This window comes from Stegodyphus dumicola, chromosome 2 (assembly GCF_044657685.1).
Source record: "Stegodyphus dumicola isolate Sdum_Otavi_A_Nest chromosome 2, ASM4465768v1".
NCBI classification, from domain to species: Eukaryota; Metazoa; Arthropoda; class Arachnida; order Araneae; family Eresidae; genus Stegodyphus; species Stegodyphus dumicola.
This window is the reverse complement of record NC_140769.1, coordinates 122,641,860-122,668,371: the sequence shown is the minus strand read 5'-3', so window position 1 is coordinate 122,668,371 and position 26,512 is coordinate 122,641,860. Positions and strand designations below refer to the sequence as shown.

The 26,512-nt window shown below is 33.8% G+C and overlaps 1 protein-coding gene across 2 annotated transcripts in view; it reads right to left on the bottom strand.

The window, feature by feature from the left end:
* Nucleotides 1-26,512, bottom strand: part of LOC118181399 (lachesin-like) — a 1,014,793-nt gene that overhangs the window by 39,441 nt on the left and 948,840 nt on the right. Inside the window, exon 11 of one of the 2 annotated variants that reach the window (XM_085811100.1) lies at nt 17,377-17,678. The exons of the other annotated variant lie outside the window; for it this stretch is intronic. Coding sequence (XP_085667226.1) covers nt 17,617-17,678 — 62 coding nt within the window. The 3' untranslated portion in view covers nt 17,377-17,616. Of the gene's footprint in view, nt 1-17,376; nt 17,679-26,512 lie in introns of those variants that run through there. 2 annotated transcript variants of the gene reach the window in all.

The following is a 26,512-nucleotide window of genomic DNA, read 5'->3' as shown; positions in this document are numbered from 1 at the left end:
TCCTGAGAAAATAAACACACTAATAATTCAAACAATTCCAAATAAAATATGTCACATGAACGTATTCAAATAAGGAGTAAAGACCCCTAAGTACTACGAAATTGAATAACTTCTAAGATTGAATCCCAAACAGTCACGTCTAAGAACAGAAGCGGCCTGATCAGGGCCAAGCATTAGAAAAGAAAAGAACGTTACAACACAAGGAACCTCGGAACCAGCCGAAAATACCCCACACAAAGATCAGAAAGAAGGAAAACGTGATTGTCCAAAAATTCAATCCAACCAAAATCAATTCCGAGAATGAACATAACGAATACGCTGTGCAAATACCAATTAGAATTTTATCCAAAACACACAAAAATAATAGTAATAATACAACCTAATGTATATACAAAATGACGTTTGGCCAATAATTACAAACAGATACTACCAAGATACACATATAGACATAAAATGAAAATACAATTAAACTGTAAAAATTTCGTACATAATTCAAATGAGCAATGAGATCAGTGATACTTAAAAAAAAATTTTAAACTGCAATACCTAAACCAATACACACCTAATCATTACGTTAAACCATATCAAGTCAAAAATATTTCACTGTAATTCAAATCAAGCCAAAAAAAAAATCAACCGGCAAGAGTGAAGTGCCGCTAAAAATTTCAAACCTCACGGTAAACACTAGTGAGTAACAACACCAAACTTAAGTCCCCTTAGTAAGACAACACCAAAAAAAAAAAAAAATCCAGTAATTCTAAAAATCCATTAAGTCCACGAAAAAAAAATTCAACCTAGTCAAAGAAATCAATCAAAGCTGGACTGAAGCACGTTACTAGAACACTAAATAAAATATCACAAATCAAAAAGGTGTTCAAAACAAACCCCCCCCCCAATTTTAGGCAAAAACTGAGATCTATTCTGCATCAGACGTTTTCAAAACGTTGTATAGTAACCTAAGTAGCAGCCATCAGCAACACCTCCAACCAAACAAAAGAAACAAAGTAACTCTTTACCGCGTCCATGTAAGCTGAGAAAAGCGCTGTATTATGAATGACAGACTCAAACTTTACGTATCAAGCAAACCTCCAGACACGTTGAAAGAGAACATAAGATCTCTAATCTCGGAAAGAAAAGTGCGCTGACTGAAACGTTACAATCCTGAACCAACACAATGAAAAAGATACAACAATAGTTTTCTCAGATAACAAGTTCCTGTTTCTCCCGGTGTAAGAGGTCAAGTGCCACCATGAAGTGCAAGTATTTACAAGAAAACGAGCTTTCAGGACATTACAACTTCACGCAAGACCTAACTGCAAGCAACAAATGCAAAGTTCTCAAAAGTGCTAAACTAAAAAAAAAGTACTTACTCATAACTCAAAAATCCCTGAAAATCTCACAAATCAAATCCATAACTCAAATTCTACCATTTTCCTATAACCACAGAAATATCAATTCTTCCACAGAAACCAAACATCAGAGAACTTACATTTTACGGACCTTGGCAGAAACCACCAGGAAACAAAACAAAAACTTGATACAACTATCTTGATACTACCAATTCAAATACAAAACTTAAGCCAAAACAAGAATTAACCCCAAATTCCGCAACAAGTCCAACCAAGAAAGAAAATTCAGTACCTCAAATCACATCTATTACGATTAACTAGCAAATTCAAGACAAACTACTTGTAATCAACAGAAAATTCCCGCTCATGAGTACAGAGCAAAAGTAACTAATCTTCTCAAACTTATCTAAAAATTTCCACAAACCAAATTCCCGTTGTCACCAAAATTCTCATTAAAATTCACTTTCTACAATTCACAAGACTAAATTTCTACTGTTTAAACAATTCTCACCTGACAACTTTTCACAAACTTAAAACTCAGAAGATAACTAATCTCAATTACTCTGACTCATTAAACTAATTAGAACTTCACTCAAGCTGATGAATTCAATCCAAAAGAAAAATTAAATATGCAAAGCATCACTATTGCTGATCTCAGGCAAAAATTCAAATCTAACCCATGTTAATTTTAAAACAGAATTTTGCAATTGAAAAATAACCTTCAATTTTTACTCATTCATTTGTATCATTATGCCTTAAGAACTTATAAAATTCATTGCTCAATACTAAATTAAATTTTCTAACACATTACACAATATACTGGAATCATATCAAAACATTGTAAATCAAAAAGTAATAATCTACTACGCTAGAGAATCATGACAACATTACATACATTTCACAAAATATTATTCAATTAAGTCAAAAAAATCAAAATTTCTCTAACGTTACCCCTCACAATTACACATTTCACAAGATTCTGGGTTAAATAATTAGCAAAAACACACACAAAAAAAATTTCTAGCTACGCATAGCTATGGCTTGTCTCATTCAGTAAAATGATTAGAGTCTTTAATCTCTTTCTCTTAGAAGTGCTCAAAAAATGCGTCCAGTTTTTAAAGACAAGCACTCGAAACTTGTTACAAGGATATACAAATAGCATAGGATTATCGTGAAATAATTCATTTTCCATCTTGTATCATAAATCAGTACGTCGAAAATCAAAAATACACATCTAGAAAACACTCAAGGATTTCCAACAGTAAAAATGTACAGTACCTATTCTGCTACATTAAAAAGATATTTTTCCTAATTTTAAAGTTCAATTCTGTGTGCCTAACGTTAAAGTCCAAAATTCCTGAAATTCACACAAATCCTCAAAATTTATCCTCTAGTATTAACAAATAAGCAAACACAAATCAAAAACTCTAATTAATCCTAGCACATAAAATTTAACACCTTCGTAAAACATTAAGTTATACGAAATAATAAATTCAAAAAATGAGCTACCGATTCGATCCTTCACTAAGCAGAGGTCACGGCACCAATGTTATGAAGAAGTTTCCACACCAAGGTTAAATAGTTTTACTTCTAGGTACCATGTTATATCTGAAATTCCTATATTGTTAAATGTTAAATATGAAACTACTTGCCGTTAAAGGGAGTGATCGTATAGTGAAACGTGTACAGCATTTTTGCGTTGTGAAAAAAAATGCATTCCGGGACCGCGCCGTGAGAGGATCGAAAACATAAAACATATACAAGATATAAAGGAAAAGTTCATATTAAATATATAAAGAAAACATACTGTAAGAGGTTCCAGATTAAATATCAGTTTATTCAATTACAACACAATAAGAAAAATCTTAACCTCATCTGAGAGTCTGTTCATTTAAATTCATAAAAAAACTTAAGGTTTGTCTGGTGATTTAAAAGAAAGGAAAGGGAAACAATTTATGGCCTGAGAGTTAAATTTTAGATTCAACGTTGTTTTTACTGCTAAGGACGTTTTTGAAAAAAAACTTGCCTAAAGTTCCAACACACCAAAAAAAATAATACTTATCTTGAGTGGACATCTTGAAGTGGAGGAGAGCTCATATCTTAAATCTATCCTTACGTCACTTGGCAAATCCGCAAGACAGAGACTCGAACGGCACGACAATAAATTACATCAGCTATACCGTCAAATCTTACGCCTGCTACTGGTTTCCATAGAAGAAAATTATTCCCACTGGAAGCAAGAGAACAGCTTACACCGCACGGCTGTCTGCCCAGACTCTCAGCTCCACCAAGGAAAACGTAGACAATTAAGCTAGGCATTTTAGAGAACGGCTAACGCAGGCTTCCAGTTGACTAAGGTGACATAATTCCTTCTGTTTTCAAGTCGGAGTTCAGAGGACATCGTCCTGACTTTTGCCGATACAGATAGAGACCCAAGTCTCTGTTAATTTTTTTGTTATTCGCTTAACAGTTTTTTTTCTCATTTTTGAGAAAACCCGCGGCCGGGGAGCATAATTGCCGTTCCCCGCCGGAAGCACTGCTCGATGCCGACTAAATCTTTTCCTTTCTCCTTCGCAACACCCACAAGTTTTTTCTCAGTCTCCGTCAACAAGTCCGTCAAGCCCGAAAGTCAGCGAATCCAAGCAGTGAGTGCCTAAGCGAGTCAAGAGTAAGTGTGTCTCGCCTCTTAACCAAACGCGGCCGGGGAGCATATTTGCCGCTCCCCGCCGGAAAACATCCCGCTTCGTAATTACATTTTGTCCAGCAAGCCCGAAAATCAGCGAGTCAGTCAGAGAGTGCCTAAGCGAGTCCAGAGTAAGTGTGTCTCGCCTCTTTACCAAACGTGGCCGGGTAGCATTTTTGCCGCTCCCCGCCGGAAAACATTTCTCGTCGTAATTACATTTTGTCCAGCAAGCCCGAAAATCAGCGAGTCAGTCAGAGAGTCAGCCAAAAAGTAAGTGTGTCTCCAACTCGAATTTCCTTCGTCTCCTTCCCAAAACGGGCTCCCACTATGGCTTCACTTATCGCCCCCTTAATTATGGCAAAATCTTCGTTTTCAACTCCAGAATGCGGAAATAAGGGTGATCGCGCATGCGCGCCCTTCTTCACTTAGCCAACAACCGGACCCTCAATCGCCAAAAACCTGAATGACTTACATTGAAAGACAAGTAGCAACCTTTGACCTTTCCGTCACGTACTTTCCTCTCTTAAGGTCAACTAACAATGAAAATTCTTTCTCGAACATTCTAAAGCGCGCGAAATCATGACTTGGCGAAAATTGCCTGCCTTTCCCTGCTTCTTTCACAATGAATAAAAGTTTGTACAAGATTTACAAATAGAGGAAAATAAATAATACTCTTTTAAACTAAATAATATTCCCAGAAGCATCTGTCTTTCCCCAAAAATTAAAGCCTTAAATTAAATAATTCAGAATCAAAATAAAATTTAAATTTCCATAAATCATAAAATCATTCACCTAAATTTTTTTTATAACGCTATCAGATAATTTCTCTACATAACATCTCTTAGAATAAGAAAACTATAAAGCATGGATGTCGTTTAAAAAGAAATTGGCCAAAATATGTAAAGTTTAAGATATAGAATCAACATTAAACTTAAAATTACATAAACTACGATCTGCCTGAAAGAGCACAGGTTTTGTAGAAATATTTGTCAACAACTTAATATACTGCCAAATGCATTAATTATGCCTCACTCTGAGCTTGGCGCTAAAATGCATATTTCGCAGTCGATAGCTATTTCTTCAGCCTTCTCAGCATGCCATCGGGCTGCAGTGGTCAGCAAGATCGGCTCGTATTCGAGAGGTCCGTGGTTCGTGTCTCTTCGAGGGCACTGCTCATTTTTCACGTATCCTGTTTCGAAATAACTTAATATCTCTCCAGCGGCACCCGAACTAACAACGTTAGTGGATAATGATTCTCCGCCACAAGGATTTGCAGATTGAATCCCCAAACCCCAGTCGCTCTTGAAGAGAGGAAGTATATAAGGTATTTCTCCGTTTTTTTTTTAGAATGCTTTCGTGGTGCAGTGGTCAGCCGTTTGGCTCGTATTCGAGAGGTCCGTGGTTCGAGTCCCGACGAGGGCGTTGCTCAATTTTCATATCTCCTGCTTCGAAATAACCTAAAGTTTCTACATCTTAAATATAAATATACTTAAACACATAAACATATTCTAAAATAATGAAAATAGGTATTACGGTTGTCTTCAAATCATCGTCGTCATCGCAATCTTCATGATCCTTTTTCGTTTCGCAGTAAATTTTATACGTTGTTACGAATTTTCTATATATCTAAGTAATTTTAGTAAAATTATATATAGAATTATAGTATTTTTTGCATAATGTAACATGAAATGCTTGAAAGAGAAGAAGCTCTGTCTGAAAAATCAGAATAAACGGGAATGTCTGTTTAGTATAGAGGTAAATGGCTATCTCCTTAAACTTGCAAGATATCGCCAAGCTGGCGGTAGTTTTGGCGATTAATTTTTAGTCGCTAGGTATTTTGTTCTGTTTCGGTATAAGTGTAATTGGTATCGTAATTGAATAACTGTAATTGATCCCTATATGTAGCTGTAACCGTATCGTGTAATTTTAACCGTATATGCCTTCAAATAATTTCAAGAAATCGAAGACACTAAAGACTTCTCGGCGGCCGAAGGAAAACTGTATAAAACCATAAAGAGTATCAGTTCTCAGTTTTTCAGTTCAGAATAAAGTTAAGCGTATTGAGTTTTTCTTCAAGCTTCGTTCTTTAGTTGCGTTTTTCAGTGCGCTCTGTTTAACGCTCTTAGTAGTTTGAAGTCCAACTACTGAATGTACTCTGTGACAGCTGGAAAGGGATATAACAGTATTTCTTTTTTCTCAAATGGGCGTTAGCCCAGAAGGGCTACTAGTCTCAAAACGGCGTGTTGCATTTAATCACTCAAAGTGCTAAACCACTTTCCAAATGGTTGTCGCCAAATATTATTAATATTAAAAATTACGGTGGTGTAGCATTTATTTCATTTGATATTCAGTATTTATGAATAGTTGCACAGACAGTATAGTGGTTAGTGACCCTGACTTCCGTAGCGATAAGCCAGGGTTCGAATCCCGGAGAAGGCATCGTTGCAACTGTTCATGCCTTCATAGGAGGTAACGGTGGCGATTTGTTAGGTGCTTTCATAATGAAATGGCCACCACTCCCGGCCCATGTGGTGGCGCAAGGCTAATGGCTGTTAAATAAAGCGTCCAGCCATTAAAAAATATTTTATAAAATAAAAGCAATATTAATTCAAAAATGTGTCTGATTTTATTAACTTTTACCACGTTATGTAAAATTTAATGAAATGAAAAAGTTACGAAGAACTTAAAAATGTTTCCTGTCAGGATGCGAAATATACAACCATTCTCAAATGCAGACTATGAAAATGTGATGTTAAGGGAGAAATACGAGTCCGCAATATCGTGGCATGGAAATAGTGCAGTGTAAAGGACTAGCTTCTGTCTGATCGAAAGAAGCTGTGTTTGATGAGTCTGCCATCTCAGAATAGTGTCTTATCACATAGTAAGGCCCCCCAAGTGGTGGAGCGAAGTCCTGGAAAACTGGTAGTTCGGTCCGAGGTTCAAATCCCATAAACGGGCTGGCTGTATGAGCGTTTTCATGTTTTCCCCCATGTGTAACGTGTTAATACTAGCCAGATCCCTTGGAAAGTCCTCCACGAAGGCATCTCTTTCTTCCGTGTAACGCCTTAGGAAGGAACTCGTAAATAAAAATAATACCATCTAGTATGTTGCAAGTTATAGAAATCACATGTGAAGAAGCTTGAATTCCACGAAAAACTACCTATAAGGAGAAACCACGTTTCCATCATGGATGTGAAAATTGATGGTTTGCATTTTTTGATTACGGTAAGTACATTAGAACTATCTGACTCAGGGAAGTGTTGCCTTCGTGAATGACTTTCTAAGACAAACCGGCTCGTGTACACGGAAAGTTGTTGAATGACAAACCTTATGTAATCGTACAGAGAGATAACAAAAACTCAATTTAAATGAAACACTAATTTCAACCATCACGCTCATCAAACTCATCTCAATTCCGACTGGAATCCAGCCAGCCTTACACGACACACTGCTACCCATGTCATTTCTCGTTAACCCATTAGCCGCTGGTGTTGCGTTGACGCAACGGTAAAAATAAATGCGTATATAAATATAACTACCTAAGATATTTTATACCAGCAGATGATTTTGTGTAGGGAATATTATGAAGATTATTTCTGTAAAAAAATATTTGCCTTCAACAAGCATTTTATTTATAATAATTAATCTCATACTTTAAGCAAAATTTAATCAAAAATTTTGGACCGGGTATTTTTGCTGAAAATATTTAACAAAAGAATCGCCGTCTTTATGAGTGATCTTTTTTTAGTCAAGGTCATCGTTTATCAGAACATCGCATCAGTCAGATGTGTATATTTGTGTTGGGAAGAAAGTGAAAACAGGTGTTGCGCTGACGCAACGTCAGCAGGAAACGGGTAGTCAATCTCCTTTATCACTCATTCCTTTCGATGTTCTGGTTCATGTTCTGGTTGTTGCCAGAACGAGAAACATGCCTAGAACGAGGTATCTTACATTAGATGAAGCCCTTCAAAGATTTTTTGATGAAGAAACAGATGATGATAATGCTAATAATGACCAACTGATAGTGTTGTTGTATCCCCAGAAATTGCAGAAAGTAGTGACGAAGAAGAAAGGAATGGCAATGTTTTAAATAATGATAATGATATTTTACCAAATGATACTGCTGGGGAAGTTGAAATTCACGTAAGAAGTAAGTTCCAGCTTTCTAAAAGCAGTTATAGTCATACTAAAAAGTTTAAAAAGCAGAAGATTGAAATCTTGAAGTGGATAAAAAAGGAACTGTTAGTTATGTCTCAGGAAAAACATGAAGGAAGAGATAGAAGTGAAATTATAAAAGACAAAATACAAGGTAAAACTAGTGCACAGATTTTCGATTTTCATTTTGGTTTAGATATTTACTCTCTTCTCCTTGAACAGACAAATATATACGCTCAGCAAAATAAAAGAAAAAAAAAGCCCAGAATTTATTACATCTGAAGCCTATATGAGCAGATTTATTGGAATATTATTGCTTACAGGATATTATTCATTAGAAAAACTGTATTGGTCTTTTGATAAGGACATTTCTGTTCCTGTTGTACGAGAATCGATATCACATATGCAGTACAGGAATATGAAAAAGAATTTGCATTTGACAATAGTCAAATAGACAATACTGATAAATTATATGAGGTGAGACCGTATCTAAACTTACTGAATATCCCCACTTTTTAAAGTCTCTTAGATTTCAGACGTTTCTTAGATTTCAGACGCGAGAATGCATTATTTCTTTTGCAAACTCCTATTGAGAGTGTAGAATTAGCCAGAAATAGATCAGCAACAGGAAGACCTAGTAAATTCAGCATTCAAAAACCATTGCATGGAGATGGTAGACATTTTATCGTAATATCCGTTGATAACAAAAGACTTTGTTGTAAAGAGTAGCATAGCCAGACTGTTTATAGATGCAAGGTATGTAATGTAGCTTTATATCATGATTGTAATCAAGCTTTTCATGCTTGAATCTTTCAATTGAAATAATCTGTATTTGTAAAAGAAATACAATGTATATTTTAATATTAAATTAATTAGAAGTAAAGTGATTTGTAGATTTATAAAAAGTTATACAGCTAAAAAGTAATCCTGCGCTCCACTCAAAAGAAACATCACACGGGTACAATCCTACTCACTAAAACATCCGTAGTCTTATTCCGCTGACGTTGCGCGAACGCAACACTCGCGTTTTCCACAGGTAAGAGAATTTTCTTTTTTTTTTTTTTTTTATTTTTCAATGTAAATTTATGTTATAAATGCTTAATTTAGTATTTGTTATTATTTTCATGAGAAAAGAAACATTCCTTGTAGTTTTGGCGGTTAATGGGTTAAATCACGACGTTAGCTTTCACCCTCAATTCCGTCGTCAACGTTTCATTTACCCACATGAAATACTTAGACTGAATATTCATGTGAAAATAAAGCTAGTGTTATGAAAAGCTAAGAATGTTAAAAATGAGTACAATTCATAAAGAAATCGGAATTTCTTATTAAAAGAAAGTGGAAGAAAATATTTACCGTAGAAATTGATTTCATCAGTTGTTGTTATGGTACATAAGTATGTACTTATGTAATCTCTACTAAATTTCAGATTACAATAAATTTGTAATAAATTTTAGCAATATTAATTATATTCATTATTTACTACTAGAGCAATTAATACGATTAGAGAATTTTAATAATAGATTTAGTTATAATATGAATTTCAAGAAAAATAATGGTAAAGAATAATATGAACGAACAGCTCAAGATATTATAACAAAAACTGTACATACATTGTATGACAATCCGTAATGATATAATTTTACCTGATGCTGAATTTAAACGCAAGCACAAGCAATTGGAATTTAAATGCATAACAGAATACAATTGTTGCATTTCAGTTCAATGTTTAAAAATGAATAAACAGAATCGATAAAGAAAAAAAAATGTTAGAGTTGGCGTCGTACCAAATATTGAAGTTTCGCAAAAAAAAGTTCCTAATACCTTTCTAAAAGAAGCTTATTTCTTAGAGTTTTATTGCACTGTAGAAGCTTTCCCGACATATTAAGATGAAATAAAACGATTTCGCCATCTAACGAGGAATTACAAATATACAAAATATATTAAAATGCAAAGCTGATTTATTGTTTTTTAGACTAAATTACGTTCTTCATATAATGCATGAAAATGCATTACAATTGCCCGTGTGTTAATATGTTTTAATTAAGAAAAATCTCATATGCCTTACTTCAAAAATTAAAGCATTTTTAAAGGATTTAACACCTATTCCAAGTTGCTTCTCTTAGTTTAATCTTACTAAGTTTGAAGTGGTTAAATTCGCGCAACATTATTGATAGCGATGAAAAATTTAAATCTTATACAGATGCGTTTTGCGATATTTTATTATTTTAATTTAGGATTTCAGCCTACTTTTCCTTCAGTTTCCAAAATGTTTAATAATCTTGCAAAGCCTGTTCAAATTATATTTCGTAATTATTGTTTTCTTTTGTAAATTTCTCATATATCTTATTATCTCCACTTAAACATTTTAAAAGCTTTCCTTTACTTCTAAATGTATATGTAAAAAATTCTGAACGCTATTGGCAAATGGAGATACGTAGTCATAGGTTACCTAATTTTGCATTATGCGATTAATATATGTATATTACATCATTTAAACAAGGACACATTTGGTAGAAATCCCTTTTAATGCAGTAAAGAAATAAAGTGAGAATTTTTAATTCAAAGTTAAAGGCGTGGCTAATTCTATTATCTAAGGAAAATTTTTAAACGCAAAAATTATATTTTAAAGCAGAAAACATTCTTTCAGTATATATATATATATATAAATATACTAGTTAACCTACCGTTTTTATAAGATTTGTGAAATGTGGTGTCTTATTTTGTAGTAAATATCATTCCGTTCTACGGGTTCGTGGACTTGGAGTGATTGATGACAACATTTGATGAAAAATCAAAACACAATCTATTCGCAAGTATTACTCAAAATAGTTAAAAAAACACGTTTACAATCATTGAGAAACTACGATAAACACGCTGAAACAATCAGCAACATAACCTGCAGGCTGCAATGGTGAAGAGAGTTTCACAGCGAAGCATTAAAGTACAGCTCCCGACACGGTTCGGTCAAAGAACGTCTATGTAAAGAAGGAAAGATTCAATAGATGTAATGTAAACCAGTTTACCATTACGCCCCTGGAAAGCGGAGGGAACATTCGCCAAGGGATTGGCGACGGAACCTGGCGGCGCGAATTTTTCCCTTCGCGGGATGTGTGCAGGAAATTGAGGAACACGTGTTAAGAAGTTAGAGAAGAAATGTTCTTTGACTTTTCGCGATAATTTTAAACTCGGACTTTGGTAATTTTTTTCTCAAAATAGCTAATCCATTAATTTATATACTTGTGAGAAAAATATTTTCATTTACTTTAAAGTTTAAGGAAACTTAAAAAGGATATTCATTTTATGAACTCTTGATAAACTTGACCTTCGAACTTCGACGCTAGCTTCAAGCTTTGGCATTTTGATGACAGATATTTCGCGCATGCGCAGCTGTTTCCCTCTACGTTGTGACGGAGCCACTCCTGTTGCGGAGAAGTTTTTCTTCTTAACAATGCATATTCTTTGTTTTAATTTAGAAGTCAAACAACAAAAATCAGCGTTATATTTTCAAATTTTCAGGGGACTAGTTTTGATGGTTTTACCGATCCAACATCCTCAGATGCAAAAGCGCAAAATGAACGAGATAAGATATAATGATTAGATAAGATAAGAAAGCCTGGACAGGAGATAAGATACTAGCGCCATCTGTTGATGAAACTAGAACTAAAACATAATTTCTTTAAAGGCTGAAGGCAACGATGGACTGGAATTAGGGTCGTTAACTAGAACAGAAAGATCTTTTTGAATGTGAAATGCCTCTAGAAAATCCAGTTCACCAATGGAAGGTGAATGGTGTGGAATTTTCCCATATTCTTTAGTTCGGTCGCTCTTAAGCTAATCTCCGAACGCTATTTTTCAAAGTACTCTTTATACAGGCAGGGTATGTATAGCTTTTGACCACGCTTTCGAGAACATTCTCAGAAAAACCGGTAAAAATTGGTACTAGAATCTTCTCATTCCGCCTATAGCATATCGCCAATTTTGTCACGAAATAGGTGATTTCGCACGAAATCTGGCACAAATGTTGACGGATTGTAACTGATATAATTATATATTTATGATTTTGAAGTATAAAAACCCAAAATATTTCATCAGAGATGGAAAAAAATGTCAAACGGCCTCCGGAGCAAATAATTATTACTGCGAAATTATTCATAGCTGAAGAAAAGTGCTCTTTTTTCTGTCTCACAAAATTAAAAAAAAATTAATTGATATCACTCCAAGCATTGGTAAAATTTTCAATTTTGAATTTCTAATTGCTTGTCACACTTTCATCTATTGTACTGTTACTCACATCACACTTTTAGACATTTTTTAAATTAGCTGTGGTAAAGCTGCAAACTAGTTTTTTATTCAAATATACGTAAATTTATAAGTTTCTTAGAAAAAATTATTACATTAACCAGACTTTACATTTCAACTCAGTGATATTCATGATCAATTTTATGCAATTTTGTTTTACTTAATTTAAGTAGTAGTTCTAGAAAACTTAGAGAATCCAATCCTTTTCTGTTTAGTTCGCATTTCTAATAGAATTGAAAATTTCTCCGAAATCTATTTGAAAATTTCTCCGAAATCTATTTGAAAATTTCTCCGAAATCTATTTGAAAATTTCTCCGAAATCCCATATGCTCTGCTAAACCAGATGGAATATTTCACATTAACATCATCGTCCTTTGAAAACTGATTTCAAAAGAGCCTTACTAATTTATCCTTACTTTTTGTTTTCTCTGTTTTACTAAGAAAATGCCATATGTGAACTTATCAAAACTTTTCAAAGATAGTTATTTGTAATGCTGAATACTATTTGATCAACAGGTTTGATCTCAAGCCAAGAACATAGTTTGATAAATCTAATTAACATTCACATCTTAACTATGGCTGCAATTATATTTGTTTGACTGGCCAGCTTATCAAGCAAGGAAGTTACGAGCTATTTTTCTGTATAAAGGAAATGCCCTCATGGAGAATTAAGGAAAACTGGCCTTCCGTTTCTATTTCGTTTTTGAATTGTTTAATAGGCATGCCATCCATGCGATATTAATTGAATAGTTCCTCAACAACTGCATCGTATTTTGCAATCAATCTATTCTAATTCAGTGTTTCTCGGGCTTTTCTTGCCCCATCTATCCCTTTCACCATTGTAGGCAATCATTCCTCCTCCTCCTTTAGAAAACAAGAAAAATACATATACATTTATTTAAATTTATATTATTTTTTATTAATTAAGCAAGAAAATTATAGAAAATATGCAAGGTTCTTTTATAGCAAACCAGTTATTTTATAGGTTTGAATCTTTACTGATAATCTCCTTTCTGTTTTCCTACCAGAATGCAAATTCGTTCGAGAATATTAATAGTGAGGTTTTAAACTGTATAACAGAGTGCAGTGGTCGCGTTACCAGCCCACATAAGATTTGTATTTTTGGGCCGATACTGAATTGCCGATATTCGATCTCTACGCCAGTTAGATAAGTGAGCCAACTTAGCGTTAAAGCAACTTATGTAACCTTGGGTTACTAGCTTATTTAATTGAAATTTTACATTTGTCTAACTGTTACCCTAAGTACATCGCACATACGTTTGGCTAATTTGCAAGCGCCAGATACGCCTCTCAGTTTTAAATATGTAAGGATTATGTTAATTTTATTAACAGTTAAATTTTAAGTTAAAGTTCCTTGCCTGTCAAATTCTTAACTTCAACTTTCTACTTCCGGCCAGAACGTAGTTTTGGAATCTTGCTGAATATTTAATGAGGAGGAGCGGTATTTAAACCAAGAAGTTACTTACAGAGTCAGAGAGAATCAGAGTTTCTGATTTACTCGCGTCTGCCTTTTTGGCCACTCTACCTCTCAAAGCTGTTATTACGCTCGGCCGTACTCAGGCCCTTGCTAAGCTTCGTAGTCAAATAAGTTAAGGGACCAACTCGATATGAATCTTGATAGCTTCGGCTGTATTTCTTTAGTTATTCTTAATTTTAGTTTAATCCTTAGTCTTTTAAGTTCAAGCCCAAGTGTCGGATTTGTTTGTACACTCCCAGGCGGAGTTTTGTTAAATCTTATTGGAATAATAAAGGGTTAGCTACCCTTCTATCTTGTTGTTTCTTGTCATCCGAACTTAAGCGATTATTCGCTAATTAGTTCTTAAGACACGTCACTTTCTACAGTAAGTGAGATTTGCACAGTGAAAGTCTTACAAATAAAAGGGTTAAAAGACCCTTCTTAAGTTATTATTTTAGACATAACAATAATTCGCTTAATGTTTATCAGACGTTGGTTTAACATTGCTAAACGTTGGTTTAACGTTGTCGAACGTTGGTAGCGTTTGTTACTATTAGATGCTTGTAAAACATACCAAACTTTATAAATGCTGGTAAATACCAAATTTTGAGTAAAGTAGCTTTTATATTCATAAACTAACTACTTAACAGGTAAATAAACGGATGTGAAATCTCCGCCTTGTTCAAAGCCCCCTTTTTTGTAGTTGCATTACTAAAGCCACACATTACACTGCAACTACGAATACATAAGCATAAATAAGCTTTCTACCTCAATAATAAATTCTCGCTATTCGGCGCCTTATTGGTTAGGTATTAGCAGCCATTCTAAATCTTCTTCTCAGAATGATTCTGAGTTGTCACTCATATATCTTCATCGGGGTACATGATTAGGGTTCCGAAAGCTCTTTAACGTGTGCAGTTCTGAGGAAATAGAAGAAATACTTGCTTTCATTTCATTCTGAGGTTACCTGGCGCCAAAGAAGCCTTTCAAATTTCACCGCAGGTGTTATTAGAAGCTGCGTGAGATATGGATAATAAGCATTATCATCACTCGAAGGTTTTCATGACGTTAGCTTCTCTACAGAGCGATGTTGCCGTAGAGGTAAGGGATTTCCACACTAAGACATAATCCAGTGCAAGATTTAAATTGTAACGCCATTTAGAGTTCAAGGTTAAGTACAGTTACATATCTGTGGCAACTGTATTATTCATTTTGAACAGTTGATTTTTTTAATTGAACGAAGGACTGAGATAAAGCGTTTCTTTTCTTTTCTCACTATTTCTTTTACGAACATGTTTTAGAGTCCTATTAAGATTTAGATTTGAGAGCAATGACTGTGGTTAGGGGGGAAGTATAACAAATGTCAAATATTGCTACCTTGAACTGTACTCCGATTTCAACCAAAACTGCACTCCAACTGATAACACAAATATAACTAATATTGTATTATATATATATATATATATATTAGTTGCAACGAATTTGGAGTTATATATATATATTAGTTGCAACGAATTTGGAGAGGCTGAACTGCGTAGTTAGAACGATGACACTAGAAAGAAGCCATAACGATAAATTCCACACATGATTTTACTCCTTGATAATACGCATCATCACTGTAGGAACGCTATGCATGCCAAAATTTTATGCAGATTGCATCGTCCTAAAAATAAACTCTGCGTGGCTAGCGGCAAAGTAAAACACCGAAAAGAAGCAGAAGAGAAGAGAGAAGAGACAAGAACATAATCACAATACAAATGACTGGGGATAGGTTACTTAAAGATAACAATTAAACTGTTAGACTAAGAATATAAATAGAAGTTTAAAAAAGCGGTTAAACAAACTTATGTTTTATTAATTTTTGTATCATCATTATTTTCAATTTAAATAATGAAAACAGATTTTTAGACACAAATCGCAGATTGTAATTGCAGAAAAGTTCGATTTAAAATGACTGTTATGGTTGCGCTTGAAGTAGTGGTGCAACATTTTAAATATTTGGCACAAAATTTCTGAATGTATTATTTACTTGATTAAAGGCTGCTTCCTCTGGTGAAAAAGAGTAAAAAATTAATAATGTTGGTTCGGTAATAACTTTAAATATGGAATATTTATCTCGGATGACTTTTAAATTCCAAAAGTTAGCATACCTATGTGTTTTCAACAAGTCTTGACTTATTTGTATAACAAAGCTTTGTATCAATGAACAATAATTATTAATTTTATTAATATATCCTTTCATAATCAATTGGATCATTTTTATGATGATCTGCCAGCACATCTTTTGCCATCGACGTCCAGTCGACACTCTGTTCATCACCGACACCCCTATTAAGACCTTATGCCTGTTATATTTAAGGATTTATATTATATTCTCCTATGTTCTTTCAGGAATGATCTTAGTCATTCATGTTTCTTCAGTCTAAGAATACACAAATATCATTGCACTCAAGGCCGAATTTCTAGAGTAATTATTAGTTTAAAGGGGCTTTGTACCTGAAGGACTATTGTTTTCGTGTTGCAATTTTGTATTTTTTATATTTTGCATATAAATGTCCGCTTCTCTTTCCAAACTGCTGCCATCAAATGCTAGAGTCCTGCATTATATTTGGAGAAATTAAGTAATGAAAAATATGCATAAATGTATGTATATTTCTCGCATTGTGATAAATCAACGGTACATAGAGCCATCGAATTTTGAATGACGTAATCCTAGTGCGAATATAGGCATGTAGAAGCAAGCCCAAATTTGAAATTTGGAATTTGTTTTATTATCGATTTTCTATTTTGTAAAACTTTAACGAATTTTTGATTAACAAACTCAAACATTTCAAAGCGAGCAATGGCAACGTTGTAAAGAAAAATATTTTTATCTCCAACGTGCGAGACTCTGTATCGGAAATTCTAAAGATATACTCAATTTAAAACTTGCTAGTGAACTTAATTTTATGGTTTAAGTGCGAAGAACGCAGTATTTAATAGATAAAGGTAACAGACAAAATGTTAAAAAAAACCCCTTTGGACGTAATTTAAAATTTGAAACCTTTCAGACTTTTATTTATTTTTTTAATATGTTTTTTCATTTGGATCAAAAGATTTTGATACTGATAGCTTTACCTTCTAGTAATAGTAATGAAGTTAGACATTCAGTCATATTCCCGAAAGATGAGGTAAACGATGAAAAATATTAATGATAAGTATTCTGATCTGGATTGCTTGGAGATAATTAATAGATTACAAAATTTTTAAATAAATGTAATGAAAAAAATATTTTATTTTATAATCTTATGAGCAAATGAACAAATGTTGCAGAATTAGAAGGTCAGTGGTATATTTTTAACTCATAAATTTTGAAAGGTAACTTTAATAAAAGTATATGAACAAAATTAACATAAAAGTATTAGAAGCTAAAATACTGAGTAGAATAATGACTTTTTTCCGAAAGGAGAAAATATATATTTTCAAAGGAAATAAAAGCAACATTCGACGAGCTAAACCTTAGAACCAAAATCTCCAAAAAAGGTAGAATAGCTTCACTGAATCGAAACAGAGGAATTCAGCATTTTGCATTCCTTCGTCAACAATCTTCATCGACTCAATACTTTGCAGGTCCCTCGTGGAATATATATGCGCCAACTGCTGGTGGGCTGTCAATCTCTTCTTTTTTCATTCCTTGCTTCGGTAGTGGGTGAAAGAGGGTTGGCATCAGTACCTTGAGGAAAAAAATAATAATAATAAAAAAAAAAAACTCCTCAGAAAGGTATTGGTTTCTGGTAGGATTCGATTTTTGCATCTCCATCTACTCTAGAATGAATTCTGGATTTTGGGCGTGCATTTCAAGAACAGTGGTTCATGTCAAATGTTTCAACTATCAACTGAATTTCTTAAAGTTTCCAGTAATTAAATACCACGTTTATTCCAACAAGAAAAAAATTCCCAGATGAATAACCACGCACACTCCAGAATGACAGTAACAAAATTGTCATGGTAATAGGCAACTAAAACGGTTCAAACTATCCCTTGAATAATAAATTACTCAAAATTACGGAAAAAAAAATTAAATGTTTCAGAGTTTAAATTACGCCCAAAGGGGCGTTTTTTGACGTATTGTGTGTTACCTTCATTTATTAAATATCATCTTCTTCGCACCTAAACAATAAAATTCAATAGCAATGTTGCAAAATAATTTTAAAATAAGCCTAACTTTAGAACTTCCGAGACAGTGTCTCACGCGCTGGAGATAAATTTGTTTCCCAGTAGAATGCTGCCATTGCTAGCTTTGAAATCCCTGAGTTTGTAAATCAAAAATTCTTTAAAGTTTTACATAATATGAAAACCTATAATAAAACTAATTCCAAATTTCAAATTTGGGCTTCCACATACCCATATTCGCAGTAGAATTACGTCATTCAAAATTCGATGGCTCTATGTACCGTTGTTTTATCACAATGCGAGAAATATACAAACTTTTGTGCAGATTTTTCATTATTTAATTTCTTCAAATATAGTGCAGGACTCTAACATCTGGTGGCACCAGTTTGAAAAGTGAAACGGACATTTATAGTGATTCAACGCAAAATCGCAAAACGAAAACAATAGTCCTTCAGGGACAAAGACCCTTTGGACTAGATTTTGAATAAAACATTATTGATTTCCAAGCCTATCAGATACAGGTCCATTTTCTTCACGAACAGAAACATTTTTCCAAATTTTAAAGAGAGATAACTGTTTTTACATCAAAAGCAATAGGCGGAGCAAAGCAAAAGCGAATTCGCTGCTACCTGTCGAGAAAACAACAATGAAATGTGAAGAAACTAGCATGTTGGATTTCTAAAAGCGTTAAGAAGGAAGATATTAGAGATAATGTCATAACTTAAAGAAGATATATTTTTGTGAACATATAAAGCTTCAAGAAAATTTTATTCTTCAACTGAAGCATTACAGATAATTTTTACAGAATCATAACCAAAGCCAGAAGTCAAAGTTGTGATTAAATGTTCAACTGTGATTAATTATAAAAAATTTTTATTACTTCAGCTTGTTATGTAAAAAAAGTGTAACTTTAAATAATTTTGAATATAATAAAATTATCTTTCGGTTAATTATCTGAAAAACCGGTGCTGATGTAAATATTAAAATAATCTCACTGATCTGAAGTCTAGAAACTGATTACATTTAGACTAAAATTTTTAAGTTAATCTTTTCAATGTAAATTAAATTGATTTGAAGTTTAAATTATTTAAATCAATATCAGTAAGAATAGAGTGAGATAAATATTTCTGTGTTGCCTTGGCATAAAATTTAAATACGTATTTCTCAATAAAAGGAAAAATGAAATTTATTTGTAAACTCTAAAAAGGCCCTATCGCATTAAAGAGCTATAATCTCCTCATTTCCTAAAACAGGTAAATCGCAAACAATGCCAATAAATAACAGTTTTTAAATACAGGTAGTCACAAACTCCTTTCTGTGAAATTCGAATACAGTTCCTTTTATAAGAAGGTCATTTATGAAAGTATTGTGGAGTCGTGGAATCACGAATTTATTAATTCAAATAAAGGGAGCATAACTAAGAGATTTTTCCCTTCTATCAAAATGAGATTGTCATGTCATCACTTCTTCACAAACTATAAATTAACCGAATTTCTTACTGGCCATGGAAATTTCAAAAGTTATTTGAATAGATTTAAGTTGAGCCCGAATCTGTCTGTGATTGTAGCCTCGGTGGCGAGGAGAATGTTGAACATGTGCTTCTTTTATTCCCTAAATATGGCAGCGAAAGAACGTTCTTGAAACTGGGACTGAAAAATTTTAATATTAACTGGCCTCCAGAATTTTACCACTTTATTTCCGAGAAAAGTGCTTTTAACACTTTTTCAATTCATTGCAAAACTTTGTAATCATCCTTAATTTTATTTCAGTTTTTTCTTTTGTTTATTTTGTATTGTGTTTCATACTTACTTCTGTAAGCCCCATGTGGTAATATGTGGTATATGGGGATCTTATTGTGTTTCTTTAATAAAAAAAATACTCTCGAAACAGCATGGAAATATTATCCATACATGAAATACTTCCATCATCAGCTTACATAAAATGATAAAAATCAAACTGTAATTTCAGGCACACGTAATTAATCAACAAGAATTTAAAATTAAAATACATTTATCAATTATCTGTTAACGCAAGTTAAGAAGTTAAGATTAGTTGGCCATACTGCCCCTAAATCTTTAGGTTAAATAATATACCAGATCTATTTTATTACAACCGTAATTTTGTATCAAATTTGGATTACAAACTTATATATAATATATGATTCTTTTAAATTTACTGTAGAACGTTCCTTTTTTTCTTTTTTACCCCTTTCTGATACTAAACTACTGTTGAACAAGACTTAAAATCTTATATATTCAACTGATTGTACTCTATTCAAACACTTAGCCTACACATTTACAAATCTTCATCAAAGTAAATAAACACATTATAATTAACCGAATTCCGTTCTCTTTAAAATACTTTGTCATTAAAGCATAAATCATTTCCTATTAATTATAAAATTTAAAATTCTTTTAACAGTTAGTTTAAGAATAAAATAAAGTTGCCCTCATTTCATAAAAGAAACAAAGGTATAAGAAAATAATACAAAAACTACTCTAGTATGACTTCCTTAAAGCCCACAAGCTGCTGAGCGGTAAAGTCGCTAATCACTCTCAGTTTTGGCCCGAGGTTCGAGTCCCGAGAACGGGCTGGCTGCATGGGCGTTTTCGTGGTTTTTCCCATGTGTTACGTGTATACGAGTCAGTTTCCCTTAGGAATTCCTCCAGGAAGGCATCCCTTCCCTTAGGCAGATAGCGCTCGAGTGCTTTGCCGTAATCAGATACACCTCCCCCCACACACACCATGGCTTCCTTGAAAAATCTTGAAGTCTCACCAGAATCACTTGAAGTCCATCATCTCTGAAGGGACCACTCGACCTAAAAGCAGAATTAGAAAGATCAATCTATCGACTTCTGCATTACAAAGAGGACCTTCACACTAAAAAAGATTTACATCTATCCTATGCCAGCATAGAAAGCTTCCAAGATCCCCCTGACTTACACCCAGGAGATCTACCCATCCTTTCCTGGTGCAAATCGCCACCCTCAGAACAACAAAGAGAGATTTTTTCTGACGGTTCAAAAATTTCAGGACGAGTAGGGGCAGCGTTCACGGTCTTTTCGAACAATGAAGAAATTTATCAAGCACAATTCCGTCTAAGCAATCATGCTTTAGTCTTCCAAGCCGAGTCCCTAGCACTCAAAGAAGCAGCACTATGGTTAGGTACGCAACCAGCAGCTCACACTTCATTCTTCACAGATAGCATGAACGTTCTGAATGCGCTGAATTCCTTTCCTCCAAAACATCCGCACACGGCAGCACTTAGAAAGATCTTCTTGACCTTAGGCTCTTCCATACCTTTAAAGATCAACTGGATAAAAGGGCATAGCGGGCAGAAAGGCAACGAACGAGCGGATGAACTAGCTAAGATTGCAGCTCTCAAACCAGAAATTGACAAGGAAGTTTCGCTTTCCGCAGAAGTTGCAAAAAGGCTCCTCAAGACAGCATTTCAAGAGACATGGTCATCACGATGGCAGGAAGAAGAGACAGGAAGATTTACTTACAACATCTTCCCAATACCTTCTCTCAAGAGGCTGAAATGCAACCGACTCTTCCTCCAAGCCTGTACCAACCACGGGAAATTCCCAGCGTATTACATATGTTTCCTCAGACGGGACGTCAACTGTTCTTGCGGTTTTCGCGGGGAAGACGCGGACGCACTTCATTACCTGCTCTCCTGCCCTCTGACAGAGCACCTTCGACAACAGTTCTTTCCTTCCGACTACATTACATATCCTGTGAATAGACTGTTCACGGACTATTACTGCAACAAGGGCATCTTAGAGATAATGAAGCAAGTGAATGAAAATAATTATATCCAAGAAACTATAGATTAAAGTAAAATGTAAAAAGGCGGCCTAACCGTCAGATTGCTAGCAATGATTAGGATGACTTCCTAACCTGTAGTGCCATTAACTCAGTTTGGCGGAACAGGTTAAGTAAAGTGACCATATATATCTCTGAAGGGAAGAATGGAGTTGCACCTTAAGAGGAATTGTGGAATTGACTGGTTTCTATTACCAGTTACACTAATTTTAATTTTGGTTGCTTTCATAAATTTAGGCGCTAAGGATTTTAACTTTTCGATTTCTTAATGCAATATATTTAAAGTGGGTGCCTTATAATTCTTTAATCTTCTTAAGAACTTCTGATGATAAAAATTAACTAATTTATATTTTTTTTAGAAAACTTAATATGTATTTTAACTCCTTCACATCGACGTCGCACGTAACGCTCGTGCATTCAAACATCGGCAAGTCGCCCGAACGCCTACGTCCATTTTCCACGTGGTGCTTTTCCTCATTAGGTTAGGGCATGGCTGATTGGTTTCGAGATTGTTAAATGACATACCAATTATTCTTCTGAAGCGACTAAAGTAGTGTCTGTGAAACTGTTGGTGACTGAAAGTCTTTTTCTGTGCATTATGCAGTATAATATTAACAAGGAAAGGTTCTGTTGCACGTCGTGTTTGTTACAAATTGTACCTATTAGTAACGGATTGGCATGGCGTCTAGAGCTTTACCTAGCCCATAAATATAATTGCTCGCAAATTTTTAACTTGAGAATGTTTCCTTACTTTAGAAGAGTCACCTAAAGACTTAATTTTTTAAATTATTCTCTCTTTTATTGTTTGCATTTCTTATTAGTTTTCATTGATTTCCCTTAACATTTTAGAGATTAATTGAAGCATCATGAAGGGATAAAATAAAGTAAATGTTTTAGCTTAGCTGTTAATTTTTAGAAAGCTAGTTTAGCTTTGCTTAAAATTTTGTGAAAGAATGCATCTCTCAGAAAATGCGTTTAACATTTTACTTGATTATATAATATCAGCCGTAGAAAAAGTCACATCTGTTTTCATAAATCTAATAATTAAAAAAAATCTAAAAGCTTTCAGATTATATATTAGCCCCAAGAAGCTTTTTTTAACGTTTTGTGTCTTACATTTATTTATCAAATATCATGTTCTTCGCACTTAAACCATAAAATGCAAATACACAGCGCAAATACAAAATTTTTATGCTAAGTGCTAGAATAAATTTTTTTCATGTTCTAAACTGCCGTTACTCCAACCACAAATGCGATTTATAATGACCATCTAAAATATTTTTCTATTCTAGATATCTTGTAATATTCTCATTCTGTATAAACACAAATCACATAAATTATTCCTAGCAAATTCGGCTGGGATATGACAGCTTACAAATGCTCTTGTAAATTCCGCGAAGGTTAAATCCTCAACAACTGCAGTTTCTTTAAAATGTGTGTATGTGACTTGTTGTAACATGCCTTTTTGATCGAGGTAGTTTGTTTTTTAACCCAGAAGCATTAAATAGCTATGGAGCAGAAAGTGCATTGAAAAACTTAGAAATACTAATACAGTTGAGCAGGATGAAATATTGCTGGAGCAGAAGTCTGACAGAAGTTGTTAATTAAGGTTCCGCGACTGTAGTTGAATTAATTTCTCGTAACTGAGATGAGAAATGAAACTGTACATGAAGAATGACCTAACTAGAATTATTAAACGTGCATAGTTTCCTTACGTTTACCCTCGTTTGATAACAATTTCCTCTCAAACAAATTACGCTAAGCCTTACGTGTTTATGCACATTCATTAAGATACGAAAATTTGTCAAGTTAAACAGTTAAATATCTGTACTGAGTAGGAAATGCAAAATCGTGAATATAGTTATTACTATTATTAGTTTATGGTTATATTATTGAATTTAATTAATTAGTCAATGGTTATGGAAAGGGAAATTTAATGCAAACAATAAATTACCTAATAAAACCATCTTGCTTATGATTTGCTCCCGGACGGTTAGGAGTTGTACAGACTAGGCATATTCATGCTTTTACCTATGCGTAATTCGAATATGAATTAGTTTCCCTGAGGAAGTTCTTCATAAAATCATCCCTCTTCTTTGGCAGATAGTTTTATTGTAATCAAGTAACCCAATCCTATGATATGATTCATTGTTGCTAGATTTAAATTATGCATCTATTTTATCCTTAAATTAATTTTCGTACCCCGTTCTCATGCAGTTAAATTCACTTTGAAAGATTCACTTCCATTCCATGATCTTCTTGAGGTTGAAGTTTTTTGTATAAAATAATTATGGATAATAATTCGCCTTATCGATAATTCTTTGCATCGTTATACATTATATTTGATTTATCCATATTCTTGATTTACCCATAGGCAAGTTTTGAGATATTAGCGTGATTTACCTCAAATCTCAATGAACATTATCTTCTCATCGAAAATTGGAAGGTAGCAAGTGTTGATTCAACCCGTTTTCTTCCATTCCATAACCTTCTGAAGGTTGAAATTTTTTTGCATAAAAATAATTATGGATAATAATTCGCCTTATCGATAATTCTTTGCACCATTATTCAGTATGTTTGATTTATCCCTATTCTTGATTTACCCATACGCAAGTTTAGAAGAATCAGCGTGATTTCCCTCAAATTCCAACAAAAATTATCCTCTCTTCCAAACCTAGAAGGCAACAAGTGTTGATTCAATATAATTAAGCTACCTTGAACCAGGACAGACACACCGAGGTCCTCATTATACGGGACCCATAAAGAGTTTGAAATGTCCAACACCCGTGGGACCTCGTTCTCGCGGGCGCAAACTCCGCAGTCCCCGTCCGGCTTTTACTAAGCATTGGCCAGAACGCTTCGTTGCTAGTTTTAAAACGCTGTCACCTTGCCTCCGGGCACCACTCCATCGGCAAAACCACATTGTATTAAGGTGCTCTGTCCGCTTTGTCAGTCCCCGCCACGAAAACTGAATGGGGTCAAACCCTCGGGAACTCAGTCGACAAATGTACCATGTAGCTCCATCACAGCCGAAGAAACAGACACGACAGTACCAGTACGGTCCCTGCCAAGCCTGAACCAACCTGAGTACAATACTCGGGTTCTAGTCCTGTGAAGATAATTTGTATACCCCCGTAGTTGAGACATGGAGGTAGGAAGTAAGATGGAGTCGCCCTAAACAAATTTCTCCGTACCCTGCTCTGAAGCACCGGCGATCCCTACGTGGTGACCAAAACATTGGGTCATTTACCATTGAGTTCTATGGGATTTGACGCGTTCGGGTGTAAATATTTTGTAATTACGTCACAAATATACATATAAATGTATATATTTTCTTTTTCTACAACACTTCAGAGTCCTAAGTATGTGAAAACAACATATTTTTAAACAACATTTCATTCTGAACGGAATTAAATGCTATACTTTTCACAGGACAGTTTTCTCAGAATGGTTTAATTTGAATGAAATATTTTCACAAGTTTTCGTTAATTACATTAGAAAAAAATTAAGGTAATTCGATTTTATTCGGTTAAGGTACAAAAATTAAGATCAAAGTTTATTGTATTATTAATATTAAAATTATGCATTATTTCTTTTCTATTTATAGAGCTTCTTCCTAAAATACGTTCTTAAATATGACATGATTTTTTGGCTTCTTTTAAATCGAAAAATGTAAGTCAATTTATAATTAATGCTCTATTCGGTTCATTTTAAATTAGAGAATTATTAGGAATTAGCGAAAATTAAATAGGTATTAAATAGTATTTGACTTTCTCTGAACATTTCTGAAAGGGAATAAAATAAGTTTTTATTTTAAGTATTATTTAAAACTTGTAACTGAGTTATTATAAAATGTAAAGGGAATAATTCTTTTAATTATACTTATCAGATTTTTTTTTACCCTTCATTTCAACAATACATATTCCAAAACTCTTTATTACGTTCTTAAGTGCGCATCTCATAGCATTTGCGTTACAATACCTTTTAACAGATTGCTTTCCAATACGAACAATTCTTGCTTAACCCTTTGCGGCATGGTGGGTCAATATATGTCCCACCTAATTTATATTTATTTTCTCAGTTAGCAATTTCCGTTAGAAATTTTCTAATCTTTTAAAAATAATCTATTTTAGTTATTATTTTTCTCAGTAGATGTTACTACTATACCAGGGCTTAAGTTTATAAGCAAAAAATATTCAAAATACTATCACAAGAGTGATATCCATGTATCTCGCATTTTTCAATATTTTAAAAATTTTGGTATACAGTTTATGATATGTATGATTCTTTTTAATATTCAAAGGTATTTTATTTTCAAAAATCTTAATTGGATTCAATATTTTATAACATTAATTTTGCAGTTGAAATAAGTGGGTTAAAAATTGTCCCACCACACACTTGAATTTCCGCTCAATAGATGGCAGCACTCACGATTATTTTTTCTTTTCTTTTTTGCATCTACTTTTTTCGTGATTGCGCGCGCTTTTACATCCGTTGTATGCTCTGATGTGCTAAAATGTCTAGAAAAAAGTTAACAACTCAGGAAGCTTTGGATCTTTTTGCTGA